At 45.6% G+C, this 18,498-nt stretch overlaps 1 protein-coding gene across 2 annotated transcripts in view; it reads left to right on the top strand.

The window, feature by feature from the left end:
• Positions 1-3,633: 3,633 nt before the first annotated feature.
• Positions 3,634-18,498, top strand: part of PCP4 (Purkinje cell protein 4) — a 102,410-nt gene continuing 87,545 nt past the window's right edge. Inside the window, exon 1 of one of the 2 annotated variants that reach the window (XM_069760718.1) lies at positions 3,634-3,811. In XM_069760718.1, coding sequence (XP_069616819.1) covers positions 3,803-3,811 — 9 coding nt within the window. In that variant the 5' untranslated portion in view covers positions 3,634-3,802. The remainder of the gene's footprint in view (positions 3,812-18,498) is intronic. The other variant, XM_069760717.1, reaches the window with a different exon arrangement.

Here is an 18,498-nt window from a genome sequence, read left to right as displayed (position 1 = left end):
CATATATAATTATATACAGAAGATACCCAGGTTATACCAGCTGTACATATTTAATTATATACAGAAGATACCCAGGTTATACCAGCTGTACATATATAATTATATACAGAAGATACCCAGGTTATACCGGCTGTACATACATAAATATATACAGAATTTACCCAGGTTAAACCAGCTGTACATATATAATTATATACAGGAGATGCCCAGGTTATTCCAGCTGTACATATATAATTATATACAGGAGATGCCCAGGTTATACCGGCTGTATATATATAATTATATACAGGAGATGCCCAGGTTATACCAGCTGTCCATATACAGTATAATATAAAGGAGATGCCCAGGTTCTACCAGCTGTACATATACAGTATTATATACAGGAGATGCCCAGGTTATACCAGCTGTACATATACAGTATAATATACAGGAGATGCCCAGGTTATACCAGCTGTACATATACAGTATAATATACAGGAGATGCCCAGGTTATACCAGCTGTACATATATAACTATATACAGGAGATGCCCAGGTTCTACTAGCTGTACATATACAGTATAATATACAGGAGATGCCCAGGTTCTACCAGCTGTACATATACAGTATTATATACAGGAGATGCCCAGGTTATACCAGCTGTACATATACAGTATAATATACAGGAGATGCCCAGGTTATACCAGCTGTACATATACAGTATAATATACAGGAGATGCCCAGGTTATACCAGCTGTACATATATAACTATATACAGGAGATGCCCGGGTTATACCAGCTGTACATATACAGTATAATATACAGGAGATACCGAGGTTCTACCAGCTGTACATATACAGTATTATATACTGGAGATGCCCAGGTTATACCAGCTGTACATATACAGTATAATATACAGGAGATGCCCAGGTTATACCAGCTGTACATATACAGTATTATATACAGGAGATGCCCAGGTTATACCAGCTGTACATATACAGTATAATATACAGGAGATGCCCAGGTTATACCAGCTGTACATATACAGTATAATATACAGGAGATGCCCAGGTTCTACCAGCTGTACATATATAACTATATACAGGAGATGCCCAGGTTCTACTAGCTGTACATATACAGTATAATATACAGGAGATGCCCAGGTTATACCAGCTGTACATATACAGTATTATATACAGGAGATGCCCAGGTTCTACTAGCTGTACATATACAGTATAATATACAGGAGATGCCCAGGTTCTACCAGCTGTACATATACAGTATTATATACAGGAGATGCCCAGGTTATACCAGCTGTACATATACAGTATAATATACAGGAGATGCCCAGGTTATACCAGCTGTACATATACAGTATAATATACAGGAGATGCCCAGGTTATACCAGCTGTACATATATAACTATATACAGGAGATGCCCGGGTTATACCAGCTGTACATATACAGTATAATATATAGGAGATGCTGGACTTAGTTTTGATGCTGTGATCAGTGATTCCTCCTTTCGGGTGGCAGTGCCCGTGGTGCCTACAGTGCCGCTCACACGCCCAGGATTGCAGGTTTCCAGCACAGACGTGACGGATGTGACTGCCGCCGCTCCTGTTTATGAATCATCTTGTTACCGGCGTCCTGTGACCTTCTTATAAAGCTTTGGTATTTTGCTGAAACTTCTCTTTCTTTTCTGGAGTTTACGGTTCACGGTCACATCGTTTTTCCATTATCTCGCCCTTGGAGCGTGTGACTCATAACGCCACTTTTCTCTACGGCTTCGACTCTTACATATCCGAATTACTTACCTGTTTTTGTATTATTGCGAGTCTAATAATTTTCTAGCACTGTAATTAGCAGTAGTGGTCGGACCTAGAGGGCGTTTTGTCCCCTCGCCTTTTTCTGAACTGGTCCTGCTGCCCATTGCAGGGTGATGACTTTAATGTAACATGGAGGATAATCTGCTACCAGCCTCACTCGGGGGCTCCAGAACTTGTCTCTCATTGGAAGGTGGGTTTTTGGCCAGGTTGTTTGCTTTTCAAACTTGTTGTGTTCTTGTTTGTTTGTTTTTCCATGACCACACCATGCCTCCTCCAGGGCGGGCCCATCCATGCCCTGTTTAGACCCCATGAAGGCTAATTTCAATCTTTACAAGGTATCACCTAGTTAAAACTTGCTTATTGCTGAGGGCCACAAACCTAATGAACGTGGCCCATGCCACTTTGGAATGGAGCGGTGGCCGAGCACGCCTATCTATGAGATTCCAACAGGGTGCTCTGGAGGCTCGTTCTCGGAATCAATTGAAACCCCTTGCGATGATGGGAAGAACCCTTTGGGGGAACCTGGCTTTCTGGGAAGTTCTTCGAGTCTTCTACCCATCACAAGAGATTAACCAACGATGTCAGGATTCTGAGAAGTCCCGATCTTCTCCTTTTTCTTTTGGGCCTTCTGGAGAGTTGGCAAGTGTTCTTGTAGGCCCCACCATCTTCAGTGCCGGCCTTACCTTGGATGTTGCCCTTTGCGGTACCTTCTGCCTCCTCCCATATGACATCCTCCTGTCGTACAGTATATGATTGTGCATGGACCTGCTCCAGTGACATCTGCTTCTGCCACCATGGTACTGGTCATCAAGGAGACATTGTGGCCAATAGAAGTCCTGGGCAGTACAGGCACTTTACAGCCAGAATTTCCGGTGTAGCTAGGACCTGTCGTGGTGCCCAGTCAGGTGTTTGTCCTGTCCAGCAGCTCTGCAGTAAGTATTGCTGCCTGGCCAGCCTTATTTGATCCTTTACTCACCCTGGACATACTCCATCCTCCTGGTTCTGACCTCAGCTCTCCTCCCGTCCCTGTTTCCTGATTTTGTTCTGTATCTGCCTTTTCTGGTTTTGACTCAGCTAGTCTGACTATGCCATCTTGGTCCACCAGCCAGCAGCTACTCCGTGGATGCAACCCAAGGGTCCCTGTTGAAAGTCCATATCCCTGTATAGGAGGGTAAAGCGTGAGACCCAAGGTACCTGATGACTTCGCAGGCAGTTGTCGGAGCAGAAGGTGCCAAGTATGACGGTCCATGAAGAGGTCGATGATGGTCCAGTAAAGATCAGATGGAAGTAGGGTTGTGCGGCCAGACAGGTGAAGGATGGAAGAGTGGAACATTTTTAACCCTTTCCTGTCCCTTTATCATCTAGCACAATGATGCCAAAAAATGGGGACTCGGTGAAATCCAAATTTTGGGGTTTTGCTCATCGCTAATTAAACGGATGTCAAAAACGGACCACCGTAGAGATCTAAAATCATCCGTTTTTTTTCGTGATTGTTTTATGTGCTTGCCTGAACCCGGCCTTAGAGGTGAGGAAGCTGCACCTAGGGCATCTATCACCGCACTATACGTGCTGACGTCACACTGTATAGGGTCCATCTGTATGGAGCCGTGTATATAGAGATGGCTCAGCCCAGTGCGATGATGCAAATATGTAATTTCTCTGAGCGCCCACCCACTTGCGCTTCCTTTTTTACCCCTGCAGGATACAATTGCAGCTATTTTCACAGCTACTTCTATGCTACATGCACTTCTTCCCCAGCTCAGCTGAGTCCTGTAATTCCACATTTCACCACTAGGTGTCCCCTTTGACTTTGCAATAAAAAGCCAAGACTAAGTGGTTGTCAGCTGCAGGACTCTTATTGGTCTGCAGGGCTGGTGATGCCACAGGGTAGCCCCTTTTAAGAGAAAAAGCTTTAGTACATTACAACAGCTCGAGCCGCGCGTCCTTCAGTGTAAAAACCAGCTGGAGACGTAAGGACTGTCATCTCAAAGCAACCATGAGCGAGGTAAGTGACCGCCACCAGCTGCAGGACTCTCCTCCGCAATACTAAATAGCTGCAGCAATGCAACATTTTCCTGCAGGTGACAAAAGCCACCTGTGCTATGTTTTTTTGTTTTTTTTACTGTTTTCGAATCTTTTTGACTTTGGCGGTTATACCTGCAGTCCTATGTAAACGATCATTTATGCACTAAATGACAAACTCAGCTCTGCTACATCTGACTTGCTGACGATACGGTAATTGTTTTCATGGCTTGCGTGCGCTCTTTTAGACCCGGGGAATTGTTGAAGACCTCATTTGCCTTGGCTGCACAATGATATCGGGATTTGCATGGAACCTCTGGAATTATGTGATGTAGAGAACGGCAGGTGTAAAGCTCGAGATGGCAGCGGAGGCGGCGCGCCTAAATATTTCATCAGTATTGATTTACATTCACAGGTAACAGGTCTCGTATTGATGCACGAAATGCAGAGAGAACGCTCTGAATATTTCATGAGACCCCCGGGGACCACCCCAGAGTAATGACATTATTTCTGTAGCAATTACACTTCTGGGGTTAAATATATTATATATGTCGCCCAATAAGACGCTGCGCTGTGATGTCTGCAGGTTTCAGGAAACTTTATGTGTGGGAGGTAAAAAATAGTCATATCTGGAGATAACGCTGCGGAGCTGAAATCCACAGACGTGTAACGTGTGTACTAATGACATGGGGGGCAAGCCACTGACACTCGGGGTGCAGAATAGTGACACTTGGGGTATGTGACACTGACACTTGGGGTGCAGAATAGTGACACTTGGGGTATATGACACTGACACTTGGGGTGCAGAATAGTGACACTTGGGGTATATGACACTGACACTTGGGGTGCAGAATAGTGACACTTGGGGTATGTGACACTGACAGTCGAGACACAGAGAAATTACGCTGATACTTGAGGTGCAGAATAATGATACTTGGGGTACAAGATATTGACACTTGGGGTGCAGAATAGTGACACTTCGGGTATATAACACTGGGGGCACAGAGAAATGACACTGACACTCGGGGTACAGAATAGTGACACTTGGGGTATATGACACTGACACTTGGGGTGCAGAATAGTGACACTTGGGGTATGTGACACTGACACTTGGGGTGCAGAATAGTGACACTTGGGGTATATGACACTGACACTTGGGGTGCAGAATAGTGACACTTGGGGTATGTGACACTGACACTTGGGGTGCAGAATAGTGACACTTGGGGTATGTGACACTGACAGTCGAGACACAGAGAAATTACGCTGATACTTGAGGTGCAGAATAATGATACTTGGGGTACAAGATATTGACACTTGGGGTGCAGAATAGTGACACTTCGGGTATATAACACTGGGGGCACAGAGAAATGACACTGACACTCGGGGTACAGAATAGTTACACTGACACTCGGGGTACAGGATGGTTACACTGACACTCGGGGTACAGGATAGTTACACTGACACTCGGGGTACAGGATGGTTACACTGACACTCGGGGTACAGGATAGTTACACTGACACTCGGGGTACAAAAAAGTTACACTGACACTTGGGGTACAGAATAGTTACACTGACACTCGGGGTACAGGATAATGACACTGACACTTGGGGTACAGAATAGTTACACTGACACTTGGGGTACAGAATAATTACACTGACACTCGGGGTACAGGATAATGACACTGACACTCGGGGTACAGGATGGTTACGCTAACACTCGGGGTACAGAATAGTTACACTGACACTCGGGGTACAGGATGGTTACACTGACACTCGGGGTACAGGATGGTTACACTGACACTCGGGGTACAGGATGGTTACGCTAACACTCGGGGTACAGAATAGTTACACTGACACTCGGGGTACAGAATAGTTACACTGACACTCGGGGTACAGAATGGTTACACTGACACTCGGGGTACAGGACACTGACACTCGGGGTACAGAATAGTTACACTGACACTCGGGGTACAGGATAGTTACACTGACAATCGGGGTACAGGATAATGACACTGACACTGGGGGTACAGAATAGTTACACTGACAATCGGGGTACAGAATAGTTACACTGACACTCGGGGTACAGGATAGTTACACTGACAATCGGGGTACAGGATAGTTACACTGACACTCGGGGTACAGGATAATGACACTGACACTCGGGGTACAGGACACTGACACTCGGGGTACAGGACACTGACACTCGGGGTACAGGACACTGACACTCGGGGTACAGAAAAGTTACACTGACACTTGGGGTACAGGATAGTTACACTGACACTCGGGGTACAGAATAGTTACACTGACACTCGGGGTACAGAATAGTTACACTGACACTCGGGGTACAGGATGGCTACACTGACACTCGGGGTACAGAATAGTTACACTGACACTCGGGGTACAGGATGGCTACACTGACACTCAGGGTACAAAAAAGTTACACTGACACTTGGGGTACAGAATAGTTACACTGACACTCGGGGTACAGGATAATGACACTGACACTTGGGGTACAGAATAGTTACACTGACACTTGGGGTACAGAATAATTACACTGACACTCGGGGTACAGGATAATGACACTGACACTCGGGGTACAGGATGGTTACGCTAACACTCGGGGTACAGAATAGTTACACTGACACTCGGGGTACAGGATGGTTACACTGACACTCGGGGTACAGGATGGTTACACTGACACTCGGGGTACAGGATGGTTACGCTAACACTCGGGGTACAGAATAGTTACACTGACACTCGGGGTACAGAATAGTTACACTGACACTCGGGGTACAGAATGGTTACACTGACACTCGGGGTACAGGACACTGACACTCAGGGTACAGAATAGTTACACTGACACTCGGGGTACAGGATAGTTACACTGACAATCGGGGTACAGGATAATGACACTGACACTCGGGGTACAGAATAGTTACACTGACACTCGGGGTACAGGACACTGACACTCGGGGTATAGAATAGTTACACTGACACTCGGGGTACAGAATGGTTACACTGACACTCGGGGTACAGGATGGTTACACTGACACTCGGGGTACAGGATGGTTACACTGACACTCGGGGTACAGGATGGTTACGCTAACACTCGGGGTACAGAATAGTTACACTGACACTCGGGGTACAGAATAGTTACACTGACACTCGGGGTACAGAATGGTTACACTGACACTCGGGGTACAGGACACTGACACTCAGGGTACAGAATAGTTACACTGACACTCGGGGTACAGGATAGTTACACTGACAATCGGGGTACAGGATAATGACACTGACACTCGGGGTACAGAATAGTTACACTGACACTCGGGGTACAGGACACTGACACTCGGGGTATAGAATAGTTACACTGACACTCGGGGTACAGAATGGTTACACTGACACTCGGGGTACAGGACACTGACACGCGGGGTACAGGATAGTTACACTGACACGCGGGGTACAGGATAGTTACACTGACACTCGGGGTACAGGATAATGACACTGACACTGGGGGTACAGAATAGTTACACTGACAATCGGGGTACAGAATAGTTACACTGACACTCGGGGTACAGGATAGTTACACTGACAATCGGGGTACAGGATAGTTACACTGACACTCGGGGTACAGGATAATGACACTGACACTCGGGGTACAGGACACTGACACTCGGGGTACAGGACACTGACACTCGGGGTACAGGACACTGACACTCGGGGTACAGAAAAGTTACACTGACACTTGGGGTACAGGATAGTTACACTGACACTCGGGGTACAGAATAGTTACACTGACACTCGGGGTACAGAATAGTTACACTGACACTCGGGGTACAGGATGGTTACACTGACACTCGGGGTACAGGATGTTTACACTGACACTCGGGGTACAGGATAGTTACACTGACACTCGGGGTACAGGATGGCTACACTGACACTCAGGGTACAAAAAAGTTACACTGACACTTGGGGTACAGGATAATGACACTGACACTTGGGGTACAGAATAGTTACACTGACACTTGGGGTACAGAATAATTACACTGACACTCGGGGTACAGGATAATGACACTGACACTCGGGGTACAGGATGGTTACGCTAACACTCGGGGTACAGAATAGTTACACTGACACTCGGGGTACAGGATGGTTACACTGACACTCGGGGTACAGGATGGTTACACTGACACTCGGGGTACAGGATGGTTACGCTAACACTCGGGGTACAGAATAGTTACACTGACACTCGGGGTACAGAATAGTTACACTGACACTCGGGGTACAGGATAGTTACACTGACACTCAGGGTACAGAGTAGTTACACTGACACTCGGGGTACAGAATAGTTACACTGACACTCGGGGTACAGAATAGTTACACTGACACTCAGGGTACAGAATAGTTACACTGACACTCGGGGTACAGAATAGTTACACTGACACTCGGGGTACAGAATAGTTACACTGACACTCGGGGTACAGAATAGTTACACTGACACTCGGGGTACAGAATAGTTACACTGACACTCGGGGTACAGAATAGTTACACTGACACTCGGGGTACAGAATAGTTACACTGACACTCGGGGTACAGAATAGTTACACTGACACTCGGGGTACAGAATAGTTACACTGACACTCGGGGTACAGGATAGTTACACTGACACTCGGGGTACAGGATAGTTACACTGACACTCGGGGTACAGGATAGTTACACTGACACTCGGGGTACAGAATAGTTACACTGACACTCGGGGTACAGAATAGTTACACTGACACTCAGGGTACAGGATAATGACACTGACACTCGGGGTACAGGATGATTACACTGACACTCGGGGTACAGGATAGTTACACTGACACTCAGGGTACAGAGTAGTTACACTGACACTCGGGGTACAGAATAGTTACACTGACACTCGGGGTACAGAATAGTTACACTGACACTCGGGGTACAGAATAGTTACACTGACACTCGGGGTACAGAATAGTTACACTGACACTCGGGGTACAGGATGGTTACACTGACACTCGGGGTACAGGATAATGACACTGACACTCGGGGTACAGCATGATTACACTGACACTCGGGGTACAGGATAGTTACACTGACACTCGGGGTACAGAATAGTTACACTGACACTCGGGGTACAGGATAATGACACTGACACTCGGGGTACAGGATGATTACACTGACACTCGGGGTACAGGATAGTTACACTGACACTCGGGGTACAGAATAGTTACACTGACACTCGGGGTACAGGATAGTTACACTGACACTCGGGGTACAGAATAGTTACACTGACACTCGGGGTACAGAATAGTTACACTGACACTCGGGGTACAGAATAGTTACACTGACACTCGGGGTACAGGATAGTTACACTGACACTCGGGGTACAGAATAGTTACACTGACACTCGGGGTACAGAATAGTTACACTGACACTCGGGGTACAGAATAGTTACACTGACACTCGGGGTACAGGATAGTTACACTGACACTCGGGGAACAGGACACTGACACTCGGGGTACAGGATAGTTACACTGACACTCGGGGAACAGGACACTGACACTCGGGGTACAGGATAGTTACACTGACACTCGGGGTACAGGACACTGACACTTGGCGTACCGGACACTGACACTCGGGGTACAGGACACTGACACTCGGGGTACAGGACACTGACACTCGGGGTACAGGACACTGGCACTCGGGGTACAGGACACTGACACTCGGGGTACAGGACACTGACAGTCGGGGTACAGGACACTGATACTCGGGGTACAGGACACTGACACTCGGGGTACAGGACACTGACACTCGGGGTACAGGACACTGACACTCGGGGTACAGGACACTGACACTCGGCGTACCGGACACTGGCACTCGGGGTACAGGACACTGACACTCGGGGTACAGGACACTGACACTCGGGGTACAGGACACTGACACTCGGGGTACAGGACACTGACACTCGGGGTACAGGACACTGACACTCGGCGTACCGGACACTGGCACTCGGGGTACAGGACACTGACACTCGGCGTACCGGACACTGGCACTCGGGGTACAGGACACTGACACTCGGGGTACAGGACACTGACAGTCGGGGTACAGGACACTGACACTCGGGGTACAGGACACTGACAGTCGGGGTACAGGACACTGACACTCGGGGTACAGGACACTGACTCTCGGGGTACAGGACACTGAGTCTCAGGGTACAGGACACTGACACTCGGGGTACAGAATAGTTACACTGACTCTCGGGGTACAGGACACTGACACTCGGGGTACAGAATAGTTACACTGACACTCGGGGTACAGAATAGTTACACTGACTCTCGGGGTACAGGACACTGACACTCGGGGTACAGGACACTGACTCTCGGGGTACAGGACACTGAGTCTCAGGGTACAGGACACTGACACTCGGGGTACAGAATAGTTACACTGACTCTCAGGGTACAGGACACTGACACTCGGGGTACAGAATAGTTACACTGACACTCGGGGTACAGAATAGTTACACTGACTCTCGGGGTACAGGACACTGACACTCGGGGTACAGGACACTGACACGTGTGATATCCCAGTTTCTGCTTATTTCTGCAGACGTCTCCCTCGATCACCGGATCGTTTCTCCCAGTGATCCCAGCACCTTCTGGGTGGGGCAGTGGATGTGAGATTCCTCCTCCCCGCCATCCCCCCGACAGTCTCTTTTATCCGCCACCTTTTATGTTTCCAGGATTTCCCATCCAAATTATGTTTTGAATGTAGAAATTTCTCTATTCAAATCAATTCCAGCGATTTCCATAAATTTCAATTAATGTCTGAGTTTTTCACGAGCCTTGAATGTCATTTCCATACTGGAGCGATCAATCAGCCCCCGTTCGCTCCCTCCTGGATTTTTTTTCAGCTTTTCTTGACTAAACAACCGATGACAGGATGATGTATGAAGACTTTACCCGTCCAAACAAAAAGTTTATCGGTAGTTAAGGCGTCCTCATTAACACCCGCCTCCGGTTTGTGCTGAGATCAGCGCTCCATTTTTTTGTCAATTTTTATCACCTGTCTCCTGAATTGATCTGTGAGGAACTCGCTGATCCATCTCCATCCAACACGTCTCATGGAGAATCAATTCGACTGTCTCTAAAAGGCAACCTCCAACTCCAAGTAGCCCCTACTGCCCATAGATCTCAGCCTGGTGCCATAAAGGGGTTAAACAAGACAAAAAAATGTTTTTTTTACATAAAAGTGTTCCTCCATAAAAAGTCGATCACAATAACAACAAATTAGCACCTCCAGTGACCAATTCAAATTTTTTGGGGGGAAACCATCAGCAAGTGTTAATCCTCCCGTAACGCCCCAAAGGGAAAATAAGGCATTACATCCTTCTTATTAATTTATGGATATGCTGAGTCCTCCAAAAAGAAAGACATGTTATAGCTGTGGTATCCAACATATGGCTCATCGGCTGTTGCAAAACTACAACTCCCAGCATACCCTGACAGGCAAAAATTGGGACTGCTGCCTTAGAGTGTCTTTCTCACTAGAGGAACCAACATTTCCATGCATGATTTACATGCATAGTCCATTGTAATACTCATTTTCACCAGTGGAGGTGCTCAAGGGAAATTAAGCACTTGCCGCTACTGCAGATGAGGATCCAAAAATTGGGACCTTTCTATATTAACTCCAAATACCAGAACAGGTTATTTGTAAATGAGTTTTCAGAATCAAATAACCCGTTTAAGGAAGACCTGTCAAAAGTGTCCAGATTTGACTCTTATTTTATTCGTATTACTATCCTGAGTATTCCACTTTTTGTATTTTTTAAATCCCCTATATGGTTCCAGAGATATATGCCTTTTTATTTAGCACTAGTTTTTATGATCCTCTGGGGCGTGTCTTTGGGCTTCTCTGAATAATTACTATGTAAGCCACGCCCCCATCACAATTAGTACAAATAAAGAAGCCCATATCTTTGAAACAGTATGTCGGATTTAAAAAATACAAAAAACAGAATACTCGAGGGAGCAGCGAGACTAAAATAAGAGCAAAAACTGGACACTTTTGATATGGTGACAGGTCCTCTTTAAGTAGCAACTGAAAGGAATCCCCCATCCAAGGGTTACCACATGAGAAGAATAAGCATAAAGATGACTTCTCCCATAACCTCAGAACATAACGGAATGTTACTGGCATGGTAGGTCGCAAAGTGATGGGATGGGTTGTTGTGGTTGAGTAAGAGTAGAATCATCTCCATGGCATTGGACCCCCATTGTGAGTTATGTATAAATATGTTATATATCAATATAGGAGCTTCATCCATGATTTTTGGGGAAATAATGGCCTACAAGAAAGAATGTGATACCTAGCCTAGTAGGCCCAAATGTGGTTGTGAAATTTACAAAGTGTTCTTTAACTAGGATTGCTTCATACAATCCTGACTTTTCAAAGGGGTCGTTGTCACGGTGCCACCCTCCGCCACACCTGCCGCTCACTCTGTGCGCTGACATACTTACCCGTCCTGGCGCGCTTCAGCGGTGTGCGCATGCCTTCCGGTCTCTTCTCCTGACTTGCCGCCGGTCCCTGGCTCTCGTCGGGTGCGTGCCTCTCACTGCGCACGCGCACTTCCTCTCTCTGGTCTGCAGATGCTCCATTCCTCCACTTTATGATTCTGGAGGATCTTGACCCAGAAGTTCTGCAGTACTTGGTCTATTCAAGGTAACTCCTTCCTCTCCTCCATGCCTGATTGTCATTTGTCCTCATTTGAACCAGGTCCTTCTGTGCCTTGCTCTGTCCTGTGCGTCCACCATATCCTGCCTGTCCTATGCATCCGTCATACCCTGCCTGTCCTGTGTCTCCGCCATACCCTGCCTGTCCTGTGTCTCCACCATACCCTGCCTGTCCTGTGTCTCCGCCATACCCTGCCTGTCCTATGTCTCCGCCATACCCTGCCTGTCCTGTGTCTCCGCCTAACCCTGCCTGTCCTGTGTTTCTGCCATACCCTGCCTGTCCTGTGTCTCCACCATACCCTGCCTGTCCTGTGTCTCCGCCATACCCTGCCTGTCCTATGTCTCCGCCATACCCTGCCTGTCCTGTGTCTCCGCCTAACCCTGCCTGTCCTGTGTTTCTGCCATACCCTGCCTGTCCTGTGTTTCCGCCATATCCAGTCTGTCCTGGGCGTCCGCCATATCCTGCCTATTCTTAGTCTCAGTCATTGACAGTCTGTCCTGTGTCTCCGTTATAACATTTCTGCGTCTTTTCCGCTCCTACTTCCTGTCCCTGGGTATCAGCTTCTGCGGCAATAGTCTCCCTTGGGCCTGCCCCTAACACTCCCTGTATTGGGGGTGGTCAACTAGGCCAGCTCACCCTTGGGAGGTTCGTTGACGTGGTTCTGCGGGTTCACTTTAGGAGTTCTAAAGATCTGACAGTCGTTTGACCATACGCTGATTACAAGTCAAGGATGACACAGTGAGTAGTGGAAACATAAAGATGACTTCCCCATAACCTCATAACATAATGGAAGTTGTCACTGGCATGGTGGGTTGCAAAGTGATGGTATGGGATGTTGTGGTTGAATAAGGGTAGAGTCACCTCCATGGCATTGGACACCCATTGTGAGTTATATATACAGATGTTATATATCAATTTAGGAGCTTAATCCATGATTTTTGGGGAGATGATGGCCTGCAAGAAAGAATGCGATACCTAGCCTAGCAGGCCCAAGCGTGGTTACTATATTTACAAAGTGTTCTTTAACTAGGCGTGCTTTAGACAATCCCATCTTTTCAAAGGGGTCCTTTGACCATACGCTGATTACAGAATGTCCTCCCGCTTGGTCCTCCGGTGATCAGCTGTAATCTGCACAGAAACATATTACCGTACATAACAGGGCAGTGGAAATTGAATTTTTAACCAAATAATCTGCTTAAAGGAAATTTCCACCCAATATGTGAATATGGTTATATACCAGTAAATTGGAAGTTAGGGAGATGGCCATAGTTTGATCATAAAGTTTATTTGCAGAGTTATCACCATTTTTGCCTTTTCTGGTGTCGGCTATTTTGCAAAAGTAAGAACAGGAAGTGCAGTCTTCAATTAGACATAATAATAAACCGATTAACGTTGATTTTGATGGAAGGTATCGACAGAATACCCAATTACCATCAGTTTCTGCAAAGTTAATTCAAAGGTGACGACAACCAATATGATCGTTCTTCCTGTTGCAAAATGGCGGCTGCAACAAACTGGAAAAACGTCATTATCTCTTCCAGCGATCACGACACTGTGCCCACGTTGTGTGTACTGCGCTAACGTTTGATTTACTAATATATGGGAAGTTTTTAGTTTTGGGTGAAACCTCCTTTGAGGAAAATTTGTAAAGAAGTTTTGTTGTAATTTTCTCCACCAGTGTGTGGTTTGGGGTGAGACCATGCAAGACCTTGTGAAGGTCAATGCTGAGTGAAGATGTGTGAAGGGGTATTCTACATCTAATGTGACCCTAAGTGTAAAATATTTGATAATGGTGATGCTAGAAAGAATTAAAGGGATATTTCCATCTGATAGGCTGTGATATGCCATCCCTTTATGATCGGAGGATCATAAAGCACTTTTGATCATAAAGGCGCTTCTTGAGATAGAAGGGCATATAGCCCTGGAGTAGCACTGCCATGTTCCCTTCATTCTCAGGATCGGTGAGGGATCACCACCTCTTTAGTTGGGTACAAGTATTCAAAAACTAGAGGAACCAGGAGAAGAATGAATTGTAGAATTAAAAGAAGGCAATGGGAGACACAAAATAGTTATCATGCTTTGGATGGGAATGAGTCACTAATTGGTCTTGTGTAGGGAAAGAATATTAGGCCTCATTTATAAAAAAAAAAACTTGTTTTCCTGACCAGAGCAACCAATCAGAGCACAGCTTTCATTGTTTAAACAGCTCTGGTAAAATGAAAGCTGCGCTGCAATTGGTTGCTATGGGCAACAAATACAATTTTGATCAAACTGCCTGATTGCGTTACCAGTAATCACCAGTCAGAATGCAGGTGCTGTTTTTCACTGTGGCCCAGCTAAGGAAACACTCAGGTCTTGGCCATTTTACCCCATAAAACTCCATCCATATGCACCATATAGGGAGCACCCAGTGCTCTTAGTAATGATCTAGATGTGTTTAGCTGCGTCCATCGCCGTGTTGGATTTTAGCAGATTGTTAAGTGTGTCTTATGATCCATCACTACTTCAGTGATGGACAACCTCCTGCTAAGAATATTGGAGATATAATTTCATGCAAATAATTTGTATCCTATCTGGCATGGGATTATAAAACCCCCTTCAGCCTGCAGCTGTATGAGAACACGTATCTCAGCAGGGGGTCAAGCCTCAAAAGGCTGTGACTGACACATCTCACTCCTTAAGCCAGCCAGCGCAGAGCAGGACAAAGGTTTGCTTGAAATGTAGAGTCACGCTGAAGCTGCCAAAGAAAATTCTAGAAACATAATTCCATAAGGAGTTATGGAGATACTATATGTCCTAGCCATACATAGTGTACCTTTTCGAGCTCTCTGGAATGGACCACCACCTCCTAGGGTCTCGATCCATTCTAACACCCCAGGGAGTGGAGATACATAGAATGGCTAATAGGAACCAGATAGCAAACGTTTAGCCTCAACGTGTAACAGGTACCCGACCAGATCCGATGGCACTAAAACCGCCTCCCTAGAACCGTCCATTAAAGACTTATGAATCATCTTAGGTATTGGAGTTTTTAGCTACTAGAGGCAGGGGAGGGGATTTAGATTCAGCACAGAGAGCATGAGGGGAGTAACTGAAAGGGGATAAAGGCTAGAATATGGTCATGTGGTCACTCTCTCTGTTATGCATGCGGTCCACTTCTAAAGGGAGGTCACGTCAAATAACATGCTGTGTAGGACCTAGGAGCCAGCTGGCAGCCCATGCCCCCCTGTGGCCCAGTGCACACATAGTCGAACATGAACCTGGCAATTGACATGATCCGTCTGCTTATATCTTTTTTCCTACCACTATTGTATTTGCATATCTGTTCATTGTCTATGTATAACCATTGAGTATATAGTGTATTGTCTAATGTGCCTTTAAGGCGATTAAGTATATAATTTAACCTTGGGCTCCTCTTTTATTTTGATCCACGAATCCAGTCGTTCATTTCTCGGTTTAACTTTCCATGCTACTGGGGCTGGTTTCTGACCCCACTAGACCGGGTTTATATCTAACGAGTAACTGGTGCCAGTTCTACCAGTCTCGCAGCGCTCTGTTTCAATGGTGCTAATGAAAGGGGCCTCTCAGCCTGTCAGGTGCCACGACAGTGACTGCATGGGCCACATCCTCTCACTCTCTGTGTCTCCCAGAGCATGTGTACACAGTCTGTGTAAAACTGTACAAAGCTGACCTTGTTTGTCCCCAGACAGTGCAGAATGTCATGTTGGTGAAAGTGGGGAAGCGGCATTACATGATCTGTCTGATGTAATAGTGACGTCAGGTGGGGTGGTGAAATCTGACGTACGGTTCCAGACATATGATCCTTTTTGTTTTGTGCTATTTTTTATGGTCTCTATAAGGGGGCGTGGATTACATGATTCTTTGGGGGAGTGTCTTTAGGCTGCTTTGCATAATTGCCGTGTGAGCCACGCCCCCTTGATGACGACCGTATAGATTATCACTAAATAAAAAGACCGTTATCTCTGGAACCGTCTGACAGACTTAAAAACAGCAAAAAGTGGAATATTCAGGGAAACAGCAGGAATAAGATAAGCGCAAAACCTGGTCACTTTTGACCCGGTGATAAGTCGCCTTTAAGACTCCCAAAAATGTTTCCAAATTACAACATCTGTTTACAAATAAGTGTAATAAGACGTTGTGACATGGATAAAAGGCTTATTCCCTTAACGAGCCAGTGTAAGCGGATTGGCGCGTGGTCGTGGAGCATATGTCGGATGGGTTTTAACAGGCGTCGTTAGAACGACCCGAGTGTCAGGACGATAATAACGAGCTGCGCTGCCTCCTCCTGATTAATGTACCTGCATAATATCAGACATTAATAGTCCACGTCTCCCGCTATGATGAGGACTTGTCACTTGATTAATGTCCTGGCTTCACTTTAAGTCCCCGTCTATGAATACTTTATTAGTGTCACATCGCGTTATTATTTACTATATTAAATCTTAATCAGATATAGCACATCTGAGTTTGCTACATATACAGCACATAGTTTTGATTTTCATATCGAAATGGACCAAAAATGTACTCAGATTAATTTTCTTAATATATTTTTAGAAGGGCTGGAAGTTAGTTTTGCAGATACAAAATTCCAAATTTCCTGCACTGAAAAACAGAAAACTACATAAATTCTGGCTACCTACAGTTACCAATAGGGGGAGCTCAGGAGAGCACAGTATACAGCGAGCTCCCTCTAGTGGTGGCTGCATGCAGACAGAATTTTGGCATTTATATCTATGATTTTGTTGGGAATTTGGAGCTCCGTGTCAAACAATGAGCTTTTTTCCTTAATAAATATTTGTATATTAAGAAAATAAATATTACATTGCAAATTAATTTCATAATGTAAATTAACCACGTGTTTTTTTCCTGATACAGGGCTCCAATTCTTCTGCAAAGTCGTCGGGATAAATGCAAAAAATCTAATCACCTGCAGCCACCACTAGGGGGAGCTTACAGTATATTGTGTTATGAGTGAGTATATTATATATCAGTTAGTTGCAGTGAGCTCCCCCTAGTGGTGGATGGAGGCAGCTTCGATTGTATCATTTATCTCTAAGACTTTGCAGGGGATTCTGAGCTCAGTATTAGAAAAAAGCGAGCGCTGCTAATGATAAAAAAATTATATTGTGAAAGGGATTACCACAAAATTCATAAATATGTGCAGAGTAAATAATAATTCTATCTGTATAGATATTTCCAATGCCGCAGCCATGGTGACTAGGGGAGGAAACGGCGTGTTCTCATTATCAGATCTGTATGTTCAGCTCGGGGTTCACATCAGGACGCGATTTTACATGATGCCTGTAAAATCATGAAGCGATTCTTTAACGGCTGCACATTATTAGGAGCAGCACTGGCAATGGCGGGATTACGATTATTATCTCCATTATTACGGCCTGTGCAGCGTTTCTGCACTAATAATTCTGGAGATTGTCATTTTAGGGCATGCAATTCTGTATATAGCGATGGGGGCTAAAAACGAGGAGATGGGAAGATGTCAGGAGGAATGTATGAGCGAGCGCTGTAAGATACAGAAGAATTCCTGGTAGCCCACCGGGGAAATCACATCTGTTATACAAAAGCTCCACTCTCAAATCCTCATGTAATGTATGTATATATATATATATATATATATATATATATATACATGTAAAGATTTTTCTGTATTTTCATGACTATGAAAATTGTACATTCACACTGAAGGCATCAAAACTATAAATTAACACATGTGGAATTATATACTTAACAAAAACGTATGAAACAACTGAAATTATGTCTTATATTCAAGGTTCTTCAATGTAGCCACCTTTTGCTTTGATGACTGCTTTGCACACTCTTGGCATTCTCTTGATGAGCTTCAAGAGGTAGTCACCGGGAATGGTCTTGAAGGAGTTCCCAG

This window comes from Ranitomeya imitator, chromosome 3 (genome assembly GCF_032444005.1).
Source record: "Ranitomeya imitator isolate aRanImi1 chromosome 3, aRanImi1.pri, whole genome shotgun sequence".
In the NCBI taxonomy this organism is placed as follows: Eukaryota; Metazoa; Chordata; class Amphibia; order Anura; family Dendrobatidae; genus Ranitomeya; species Ranitomeya imitator.
This window is presented reverse-complemented; position numbering and strand designations above follow the sequence as displayed.